This window comes from Gymnoscopelus microlampas, assembly GCF_963454915.1.
Source record: "Gymnoscopelus microlampas genome assembly, chromosome: 2".
NCBI lineage: Eukaryota > Metazoa > Chordata > Actinopteri > Myctophiformes > Myctophidae > Gymnoscopelus > Gymnoscopelus microlampas.
The window spans coordinates 28,962,365-28,974,864 of record NC_139939.1 but is presented as its reverse complement, the minus strand read 5'-3'; the positions used below and the strand labels follow the sequence as shown (position 1 = coordinate 28,974,864).

Sequence of the window (12,500 nt, the reverse complement as noted above, 5' to 3'; positions counted from 1 at the left end):
AGGTAATTTATAATCTGACAGCTTTCCATGGCAGACCATAGTGATTTGGCAGGATGCCCTCTTCAACAGCGGCTGCACTCTCTCCATCACCTGTTCAGCTGTGCCCAGAGGGACTGTCACCGCACAGTTGTTGTCACTTGTTTGTTACCCATTTCTGTCCCCATCCCTTCTCTGTCTTTTTTTCCATATGTCTCATTCGCTCTCTTTGTTTTTTTACACACACAAATGTACGCATGCACGCACACAGGCACGCACGCACGCACGCACGCACACACGCACACACGCACACACACACACACACACACACACACACACACACACACACACAGTTCTATCTCAGTCTGTTCCTCTGACATTTGGGTGTTTGACACGTTAGTTCCAGCCTTTTACTCATAACTGATGGGATGTCTCTGGCAGATGCCTCAGAATAACCCACACTTGTGAGTGAGTGAGTGCGGCTGCGGTGTGATTTAGGTGGCTGTGAAGGTTCTTGCCAAATGCTTTACATTAGAGCTTTGCATTCAATCATGGTCCAACAACATGCTGTTTGCAGATATATCTTCTAAAATGAGATCCACAGGCAATCTGGTCAACCCTTAACAGCTGTGATACCCTGTATAAGTTACATTATCAAAACACTTCTGAGCATTTCAGCATTCAAGCATGCGCTATTCCTTGTTTGCCATTTCAGTTTTGTCAGTAGTGAAATTCTATGACTAAAAAGTAGCATGACATGTACTAGTCAATAGTCATACAAGGATACGTATTAATATATTCTGTTTTCATCATCAGATAAGTGCTTCCTGTTTTGTACAAGTGAGTCATCTCTGCTCAATAATGAAACTACCCCAAGACTACTTCACCCCAACATACTGTAGAATTGATATCCAAAATATCCATCCAAAACATCTGAGCTCTCAATTACAGATCACACCTTAAACATCCAGTACCGCAATCACAGGTTCAGTCAGATAACTTATAGATAACGAATAGATTGAACCAATATAATAGAACGAATAGATTGAACCAATATTATAGAATGAGAATAAAAGTGTGGATGTAATATTTCATCTTGGCGTTCAGGCTCTGCTTCATTTATCTCCCTGCTCAGCACAATTAGACAACCATCATTAACCATTAAGAGCAGGAGATAGATATACAATAACAACCCCCCATGGGGAACAGAACCAATAGCAGAGCCCACTGGTGGTGCTGGGGTGGCGGTGGGAGCAAACAGCCGCATGACAACAAACCAGAGCACACAAAGCGGAAGGAACGCAGATTTAGGTGAGCTTAAATAACCCACCCAATTGATCAGCTGATTGCCACGTCAGTGTATGACTTATGGATCTTGCATGACACTGTATACAGCCACATAGTAATGAGCATGCGTGTAACCTCTCGAGTGTATACTGCCTGAACTAACCTCGCAGGCTACGTATCATTTTCACCACTATCTCCCAACAGTGGTAGATAGAGTGAGTGTATTCTGCAACCCAACAGAGGGAGAGGGAGTGATAGAACAAAGTGACAGAGAGAGAGAGTGGGGACCTGGTACCGACATCATACCAGTATTCATTTACACAACCTTCACTGTGAACAAGTGTTATCTTGCCACATCATATCCACGACTCATCAAAACACCTCCACATGGTCCCTCTCTCTACCAGTAACTGACAGTCTGATAATCGCCCTATTTTATACTTGATCGTACGACAAGTGTCACACCGCGAAGATGTCAGAAATGTTGAAAAAAAAGAAACACCAGGTTGAAAGTGGTAAAAAAAACAAAAAAACTGAAAGGATCATTGTTTTTGCCTTAGGCAATGGAGCCTGGGATTCTCCCTAAGGTAGACTTCATTTAACCCATTTAAACTGGGAAGGCATCTGTGTCATTTTAGAAATTTGTGTTAGCTATTAAAAAATAGCAGATATAAAAGCTCACAGCGCATAACATTTAACATGTATTAAATATCTTGAAAGTGTTTGAAAAATGTTGAATAATTTTTAATCACAAAATAGTTAGCCATGGAATTAGCTGCTCCAGAGGATGGATCCCACTGATTTTGGTGACCCCATGGTCTTTCCTGTAGCGCCGCCCGTAGGCCAAAATGTCCACTCGCACACAAGGCATCTCAAAATCTAGCTGGTGGATTGCCATGAAACTTGCTGATCACATTCATGCTCCCTGGACAACACGGCCACACAACAAAGTATAAATCAGTCTTTAATCACAGTGTGATTACGATACGCAATACTGTATGACCCTTAAAGGAGTCAAAACAAAAGACTGTAGATGTTAAGGTAAGAATAAGTAATGCTCTCTTGTCTAAGCCATGTTGCTGGTTCAGCGCCAGTGCCATTTTGCTGAAAACCTGTTTTTAATGCAATCGATTCGTTTTTTTTTCTCTCTAGCACAGCACTTACAGAATAGCTTTGCTTTGAGTAGACCCTACACGTGCAAGGAAATTCAGTTTAAAAAACTCATGTACTCTCTCAATAATTGCACACACTACATTACTCTTCCTGCTTGTGTCCCCCAGTGGAACGTCTTTGGTTTAACCACTATATAATTCTACATTGACTGAGCCTTCAGGCAGATCCACGGGGAGGCTTGACAGAGCACTATCCTCTCTGTAGTGCACTATGCTGGGGGACCAAAAAGCAGAAACCCCCCCCTTCTGTCCCCTGCTGGGTGCAGCGGAGCGAGATGCAGAAGGGCACTAGCTAGTAGGTAAACATGTCCCCAGGGATCTCCCTCTAGGTAAACACCTCCCCAGAGATCTCCCCCTTCTCCATCCATTCTCGGAGTCTCCTCTCTGTCTGTTGCACTTGTGGTTTAAAGAGAACAGTGTTTATTGGTAGAGACTTAGTTTGGTGGTGATGTCTGATCACATGCTGATGTCCTGAGCAGAATTGCTTTCTTTCTTTCTTGCTTTCACACTTGGAACACTCTCTCTTCCTTTATTGTGTGAAGAACATAGCTCTCTCCCTCTGGTTTTGGGGCTTCTCTCTCTCCACCTGTTTGAAGCCATGTCTTGATTTGACTGTTTTATGTATTTTATGGATATTACACTTTTTAATTTTGTAGTCTCTGTAGTCTCTATTGTTTTGCTGTAGCCTTAAGAAAGATGCTATACGAACTGCGTTTATTGTTATTCACTCCCGGTTTCAGTAAAGTTAGTTCCTCATTTTTGTCTCGGCTGTCTGTCTCCTTAACACTCCACTTTCTATCTCCGTTCCCGTCTGTTCTGTTGTCTCCCTCAGTCTTGGCCACTGTAGTTTCCTCAGTTCTCACCTCTCTGTCACATGGCATCATTCACACTTTCCCTCCTCTCGCGCCCTCTCGCTCTCTCCAATCCATATTGGCATCAGTCTCTCTCTGTCTCCCTATTTTTGTCACTGTCTGCTTTTCTGTCTCTGTATTTCTCTCTCTCTCAATCTCTCTCGGCTCCATACTCTCTGATCCTCCCCCTTTTAGTTCCCCCGAGCCTCCATGCCAACATGTCTTCAGGCTGTCTCCTTTCTCCTTGGATAGAGGTCAGGTGGGCTTCCTCTGGTGTGAGGGGCTGCAGATACTTTTCATGGAGCTACTGTGTGTGTGTGTGTGTGTGTGTGTGTGTGTGTGTGTGTGTGTGTGTGTGTGTGTGTGTGTGTGTGTGTGTGTGTGTGTGTGTGTGTGTGTGTGTACACACACACATTCTCTTTAGAGAATGTATATTAAATTGTGTTTATGTGTCAATGCTAGAATCTAGACTGTATATGCATGTATATGCATGATGCCATGTATATGCATGATGCAAAGTCCATTTCGCATGCATTCAGAAGTGGGGCATTCTCTCCGGCCATGTGACTGCCCTTGACATGTATTCCAAATGACAAACACCTGACTGGCTGTATTTGTGCATGTATTGTGGAGGAGGCTTAGATGTAGGCTTAGATCTTGTGCAAGTGCAACAAGAGTAGCCTGGCGTAGCTAGACTATATCACTGCGTGGATATGAGTCTGGTGCTTCCATGAGGACGTTTTTTGTCCCAAGGGGCGGGATCAAAACAATGGCCCTCAACGCAATTGGTTAGACCTACAACCAACTACCAATTACAGTCTCCCATATTCGAATACTGGGCCCTGATTGGTTACCCACGTCTTCTGGAGCAGGAAATGGATTCTCTATGGAGCGGTGCCAGACCCAAATCGCAGAGTGCACTCGCAGATTCGTCTGGTCCCAGGCTACAACAAGAGTGTCCAACTGCCTGTGTGAGTTTGTTTCCCCAAGATGGTTACAGTAGCAAAACAACATCCATGAACTGTAATACTTATAATCTCTGAGCAAACGGAAACATTCTGCAGATGGACAAAACAAACATTCTCTCTGAATCAACTTTCGCTGACAAAGGATGAGATGAGCGCATCGGTATCTTTTGGCCGAAGTTGGACACATTCGACTTCAATGACTATGCAGAGTTTCAGCAGGGTGGACAGGCCAGCAACACCTCGGCAGCTAGTCACCACATGCACACTGCTGACAGAACATTTGGCCTGCCTTTGCTTCGCAGCGATAATGTATTAACTGGAAACATCCACTGGGAAGCGTAGACAGTTATTGGCATTAGCCCAGCCATTTGGAGTCATGAATATTTTGTCCCCCTGCATAATAAACTGATCATTTGGCAGTCTGGGGATTAGTGATAGTGGCTGGCAATGCCACGTGATATTAGGAATTGAATACCTGAGTGTTTTTGTTGTCATGTCAATAGCTGTGATGCCATGGTACACCAGCGTTTCATTCCACACCGGGTTCAACGTGTTCTTCAAGGTCTTTGTGCGTAACTTGTTTGCCTGGAAGAATAAGAAGAAAGGAAAGTGAGCCATGAGAGAAAGCAACAAGGACATTTTAAGTGGGCTCCAAGGAGAAGGAACATAGACGGCAGACAGTGAAGACGGGAACATGAATTATCAATGTTAGAGTGACTGGAATTAAGGAGGGCGGATGTGAGGTGAGGTGACTAAACAAGGGTGTGCTGGGATGGTTGAGAGAAGATGTGAAGGGTAGGGTAGAAAATATCTTTTTGGATGTGGGGATGCGACCTAGACAGGTCAGAGAGAAGGACAATTGGGCAGCGTCTGAAGCCTAATTTATACTTCGTCATTTGACCGAGTCGCTGTCGAAGATTAAAGACTTTCAACTGATGAGGATTTGTCATGTTTATCTGTTTCAGCGAGCAATGCAGTAATTTGGCGAAATATAAATTAGGCTGGGGGAGGGGGGGGAGAGTGAGAAATGGAGGGAAAATATTTGTTTATCTGTCTCTCTCTCTCTCTCTCTCTCTCTCCCCAGCTCAGGGAGTCACAGACATCTGCAACCTAGTTTTTGTGGAGAAGAGGACAGCAGGCTTGCCACACTTCACCTGCCCCTGTGCCCCCCTCCCATGTCACAACAACACCAGCAGCAGCAGCCAGATGCACTAATAACCACAGCTTCCCTAACACAGCACACCAGTCACTTTGACAACGCTAACACGATTAGCATGAGAAATGAACTGTTTCCATGATAATAAAGGCCCAGGGGCCACTTGCTAACTGTATAATGCAGACACTCTACAACACCGCGCACTTTCCCTTATTACGATTCACTGAGATTTATTAAATGGGCATTGGCTGACTCATTTGCCAGACTCTGCCTTCAGGTTGTGTTCATTTAGTTTTAGCATATTTCATTTCTCTTATCCGTTTCAAATGCAGCTCTGTCTTCTTCTCTGCCGGGTACAGTGACTGTCATTATATGATGCAGTACATCAGCATTATTCACGTGTTGAGTGATGTGGGAATGCCCCATGCAGTACATTCACACGCACGCACGGACTCATGCGCGGAGAGAGAGTGTGTGCACTAGACACTGTAGCGCACACACAATAAGTGTTCCTCAGTGTTCAATTAACAGCCATGATTGCGCATTGTACTGGCAGTACAATGCAAAATCATGACTGTTAATTGAACACTGATGAACACTTACAGGTCCATCTGATTTTAATTAACACTCAGGATTTTGCAGTGTCCGCTCCTCCAGCACACATGTCAATTTGAGTGTGAAAACTTCTAGTGCATGGGTCTTCAACAGGGGGTCCAGGACCCCTAGAGGGTCCTCAGAGTTACTACAGGGGGTCCGCAAAATATTTGTGTGATATGATTTTTTTTTTTTACCTTAACACTTGAACCCTCGCATCCCTTTTCTGAGGAGAACTTTAGCCAAAAATAGCAGATCTACGAGCTTGTAGATCGGCTATTTTTGGCAAAGAGGTATAGGTGTAGAGGGAAAAAGAACAGTAAACGTCAACAAAAAAAGTTGAATCTGAAACACAATTTTATACAATATAGAGCCAGGGGGTCCCTGCTTCATTTCTCTCTCAGCTAGGGGGTCCTTGGTCTGAAAACGTTGAAGACCCCTGTTCTAGTGCTTTCAACATAATTATCCTCCCTTTCTCTCTCGTCTCTCCTTCTTCCTTCTCTCTCCCCGTCTTCCCTCCAAGGACGGGCGGTGTGTCTCGGGGTGAGATTTTGTGCTTTCATTGTGTCATTGTGTTTTGTGGCCTGCACTGGCTGTGATGGCAGAACAATGTAATATGCTGTAGGGCCTACACTACATTTCATTGTTCTGCCATCGCCGTCTCAGCTTGTCTTCCGTCAGTCTGTCGCAGTCTCTCTCTCCTCCTCCCTCCTGTGTTTCGTTTAACTGGTAGCCAGCTAATGTTTGGCTTTCTGTTCAACCACTTTCAACCTGGCGTCCCTGGCGACCTGTACATGTTGTGAGCTATTTTCAACAAAGTATAAAATAGGGCATAAGTGGTTAACATTAAGAATTAACTTTGTTTGAATCACTTACTGTTCATGAGCAGAGTCACGACTCCCCACATATACACAGTGGTGTAAAGAACTAAGTACATTTACTCAAGTACTGTACTTAAGTACAGTTGTGAGGTATTTTTACTTTTACTTTTGTACTTTTACTTCTACTCCACTACATCTCAGAGGTTAATATTGTACTTGTACTCCACTACAATTATTTGAAAACTTTAGTTACTAGTTACTTTGCAGATATAAATGATTATATTCTAAAACATACATTAACCCTTTTAGCCTTATTTCATACACAGGCTATTTGAAAATAGCCGATCTACAAGCTCACAAGTTGTGAGCTTGTAGATCTGCTATTTTCAAACATTTTAGTACTTTTACTTTTGGTACTTTAAGTATATTTTGATGCCAATACTTTTGTACTTTTACTCAAGTACATTTAAAATTCCGGACTTTTTACTTGTAAAAGAGTACTTCTACATTGCAGTATTGATACTTTTACTTAAGTAAAACATTTGAGTACTTTTTCCACCACTGCATATACGGCAGCTTGCGTTGTGCCATGCAAACATTCAGCATTCACTTCTCTGACACAAACTACTTCAACTGCCTTTGAAATGTTCCTCCATTGCAGTGTCATGTCTAATTTATGCTCCGTCGGTATGACGATGTCACACGCCGAAAGTAGCCGGCCTGAAAGCTCACACCGTGTCGACGCAGCGACACGTTGCGAGCTTTCAGGTCGGCTACTTTGGGCGTGTGACATCGTCACACAACAAAGTAACCCATTAAAACCGGGAAAGCATCTGTGTCATTTTAGATTTTAGCGTTGGCTATTCTAAAATAGCAGATATACAATCTCACAGCGAGCTTGTACATCTGCAATTTTTTAACATTTTTGAAAAATCTTGAAAGTGTTTGAAAACGTGTTCATAATTTAACATTTTTTAACACAAATCTTCTCTTCTGGGGGGTCCCTGGCACAAAACATTTTCAGATGGGGGTCCGCTGCACAAAAAAGTTCGAGAACCACTGGCTCAATCATCTCCAAACATCTAAATGTCTCTGCACCGGCATATAGGGCCCAATCCCTCCTTTTCCCCTCCTCATCCACACATTTATTTGTGTCCCTGGAAGCCGTCCCGGCCTCCACCCTTCCATCCACACATCCTTCTCTCCCCCGCCATCCTCTGTCTCCATCATCTGTCCATATGGATGGTCTTATACTTCTCTCACACTCCCTCTCTCCCGGAGCTGTGAGGGAAGTGAGGCCTGCTGTTGGTGAGTCAGGTGAGTCACATCCCCTGTGCGACATGATTAGGAACGGAAAGGGCCCCTCCACGTGCACAAAGAGCACAGCTGAATACACCGTGGCGACTAAAACCCACTCAGTAAAATCTGGAGTGTTAAATGAATGAAAGGACCTACATGGACCTAACATTTCAATCTGTACGCGCACCTGTGTGTGTGTATGTGTGTGTGTGTGTGTGTGTGTGTGTGTGTGTGTGTGTGTGTGTGTGTGTGTGTGTGTGTGTGTGTGTGTGTGTGTGTGTGTGTGTGTGTGTGTGTGTCAAGGGAGGGGTCGAGTTACAGTAAAGCTGCATATGACGTTACAGTAATGTGCGTATGAGCATGGACAGGCATTGACTGTGTTTGTGTGCATGCGTGCCATGGGTGTGCGTATGTGTGTGTGCGTGTGTACCATGGGTGTGCATATGGGTGTGTGTGTGTGTGTGTGTGTGTGTGTATGTGTGTGTGAGTTTGTGAGTCTGACATCACAAGTCTGAATAGATGCTGATGAGTTAATAGCATCTTTTTGTGAGGAAGAGAGGAAGAAAATATATGTGTGTGTGTGTGTGTGTGTGTGTGTGTGTGTGTGTGTGTGTGTGTGTGTGTGTGTGTGTGTGTGTGTGTGTGTGTGTGTGTGTGTGTGTGTGTGTGTATGTGTGTGTGCGGGTGCGTGCGTGCGTGCATGTGTGCGTGCGTATGTGCGTGCATGTGCGTGCGTGCGTGTGTGTGCCTGTCATCCTCAGTTTCACATGGCTCTTACATGGCTCTACCTTGGAGCAGCATGGTCCTGTGTGGTCGATATTTACCCGAGGCAGGTGCGTGGATACTTGCGTGCTCACTGACGTTCTCTCTCCCCCTCTCTATCTCTCTCTCTCCCCCCCCCCTCTCTCTCTCTCTCTCTCTCTCTCTCCCTCTCTCTCCCCCATCAACACTCGCCACTTGCCTGTTGACGTGAGCCGTGTAACAATCCACACTGTTTCCATGACAACCACCTGCTGCTGTCCTGCCCCCATCAGTTACTCCCTCCCTTCTTCTCACCCCTTCTCCTCCCTCTCTCGCCTCCCTCCACACACTGTTGGTATTTCAAGGTCAAAGAGGGTCACAGGGAGATAGAGAGATAGTGACAGAGGGTGGAAAAGGGAGTGAGATAACAACAAGGGGACAAAAACACAGACAGAGGGGGGCTGCGGGGCATGAATACCCCGGTGGAGATTTTTGGGTTGCACCTTAGACCTCAGTGGTCGCCTCAGTACAACTGTCTGTCCCGACGTCTGCCCTGTTTGTCACAGCCTTGATGTGTGTTAAGTTAACCTTGAGCCAAAATGGCTGACAACAGGTTGCCGCCGCCTACATCCGAAGGCATTGCTGCCCGTGCCTAATCTCATGCTGCTGCTGCCGTTTGCATTAAGAACAAGGCAAGGGGTGATGAAACAGACCAGAACACGTTTCTGCTCGACAGAGCGGAGCATTGGCCGAGCCACATTAACCAGTGACCAACCAAAAGCTGTCCCTGTGCAATGGCTTGAAACGACATGCTAGATTAGTCTACTATCACGGTAAGCCCCTTTTGCGAGGGGTTTGGTGACATTCTGGTTGACCTTTCATGTGCTCGAAAAAACACGAATAAATTGCTCGCATTACTCTTGTAACACTCATAAATAACACACACAGGATTCACTTAACTGTTGGGAGTGTAAATTAGACCCACATGGACCCTTACATGACATACTCTGACTGTGGAAATTAAATCATGTACTGTAGCATTTGAATTTCTGCATAACGTCTCCTGTTTCGCCCAATTATTTTCAATAATTTGTTTGGTGCTTTGCTGGGTGGTGTGTTCTAGACAAGAGAGACTCTGGGCAGAGTGGAGCAGAGAATGTCACCCAAAGAGGAGGCATCTAATGGAGGCTGAGGTGTGGCTGGAGTTACTGTATGACCTTGCTAGCCCCGGGTAGGAGATGAAGCTTGACGTATGGATCTGCTAGCCCATTGGAGTCCATCGCCTTCAGTCCCTGTAGACATACACAAACAGGACACACACACACACACACACACACACACACACACACACACACACACACACACACACACACACACACACACACACACACACACACACACACACACACACACACACACACACACACACACACACACGCACACGCACACACATGCAGATGAGTCAAAGGTGAAGTCATCAGACGTTGGAACACTTTTCCCAACTGACAGGGTCAGGAGATGACACAGAACATGAGATTGTCCTCCTGCAATAGTTACATCTAAACAGTGCTACCGGGCGTCCTTTCCTTCGCACCATTATGCTCTTTTCTCTTGTCAGTGAGCTTACAGGTCAGCGGGCTGTGCATAAATTAACATCATCTGACAGTCCAGAACATACGGCGCAAAAACTGTGCCCTCATGTACTACGGCCATTCTGAATATATTTAGCCGAGCGTGTTTTTGCCACGGGTCAGTCTTGTCTCTGCCCAACGACGATCAGTAAGCTTTCTTTTCATACTCGGTAAATGCGGTTGACATGCCAAGATATCATGTTATGTTGCAGTATATCAAACTGAATCGGGAGCCCACTGGCCTAGCGGTCCAGGGGCATACCACCTATAGGCTCTGATAAAGCCTGACAGCGCGTCACAAGTTCGAATCCCGATCCCGACGACCTTTGCTGCATGTCACTCCCCGTCTCTATCTTCACTGTCTGTGTACTCAGTAAAGGCAGAAAAGCCCAAAAAATAGCCATAGCCTCAGGCTGCGGCCCCTCAAAAAGAAAAAAAGAAAAGAAAGGTTGCGAAAATAAATGTAGATAAAATAGCCATTCTACCAGCTCACAATGCGCCAGGTTGAAAATGGTACAAGAAGTCTATGAATTGAATAAGAAGTTCTTTTTTCCCCCTCTCCTTTCCAATTGACATCCTGGTCCCCGCTGAGGGCCGTGACCCCCACTTTGAAAACCTGTGTATAATATGACGGTAAACAATAAGTCATTCATTGAGCTACATGATGTCTACAAATGCAATGACTAGTTTTATTCTTTGTTCTTTTAAGCAGGATTAATTCTACACAAAGCGTGCATTCATCATACTTTTGACAGTATCTACTACTGTATATATACCTTGGCCTTATGGATGGTACAGTGAAGGCTGTTCTGATCCTGATCAAACTGCAGGTTGAATTCCAGGGTGCCCAGGTAGGCTGAAAACATGATGACACACCATGAGTTACTGCCAGTCTATGAACACTTCACACAACACACTAACACACATACATACAAACAAACGTTCATACCCATGTGCATGCACACACACACACAACCGTGCACCCGCACCAACACGCATGCGCGCGCACACGCACACACACACACACACACACGCACGCACACACACACACACACACACACACACACACACACACACACACACACACACACACACACACACACACACACACACACACACACACACACACACACACACACACACACACACACACACACACACAAATAGTCACTGTCGGGCAGACCTCGTAACTCCATATTTCATCTTTATAGGACCACATTGGAAACCCATTTAGCCCAAATGTGTGACTGTACCTCGATCGTGCTGTTTGCATTTCTGTCCAATAAAGTATTCAATCAATCAATATGTTTTTTCATAAATTAATGCCCCATTTAATTTGTTGTCACTTTGAGGCAGTGTTGTGCAAAAGTAGCTCACAATGTGCCATAATGTGACATGGGGGTTGAACATATTTGCCTATAATGACATGCCCCAAATAGAGACGTAGGGTTGAAAGAGGTCACGTTTGTCTGTGGGTTTTATAAGTATTGAAAAGTATTAAGAGCTTGTGAGTAGATTATAACTAAATTGGAACCACTGGAACACATGGTTATTTTCTCTATATTCGGAAAAGCAACACTTTTGGACATACAAGGTTTCCACCCGACAGCAACAACATGGTAGTAATTCTCTGTAGAATTGGTAGCATATCGGTTCCTTGAAACAAGGCTGCATGCTTGACATGAATCTACATCTGCCTTGTTTGATTTCAGTTTGTCAAAGGAACCGAAAATTGCAGAGTGGCTCACAACAATGCAGTGCCACAAATGATCAGAGAGATGCCAAGGCACAGAAAGTGGGATTGACTGAGTTGCATGAGAGAAACAAACACTTGACACCCCAATTACACTGTAAACTCATTTTGTGATTCTGAGCAATTTACACAGCGACTCACTTATTCACAAAGCAAAACACTGATGCTCCAGTTCGAGACTGGGAATGTAAATTATGTGCTGTAATGGCTAGCAATTTCCCCACCAAACACGCACATGCACATGCACATGC

The 12,500-nt window shown here is 44.8% G+C and overlaps 1 protein-coding gene across 1 annotated transcript in view; it reads right to left on the bottom strand.

The window, feature by feature from the left end:
• Positions 1–12,500, bottom strand: part of doc2g (double C2-like domains, gamma) — a 36,711-nt gene that overhangs the window by 20,675 nt on the left and 3,536 nt on the right. The window contains exons 3-5 of the mRNA XM_084073166.1: positions 11,273–11,352; positions 10,083–10,157; positions 4,730–4,839 (exon numbers count right to left, since the gene is read on the bottom strand). Coding sequence (XP_083929292.1) covers positions 4,730–4,839; positions 10,083–10,157; positions 11,273–11,352 — 265 coding nt within the window. The remainder of the gene's footprint in view (positions 1–4,729; positions 4,840–10,082; positions 10,158–11,272; positions 11,353–12,500) is intronic.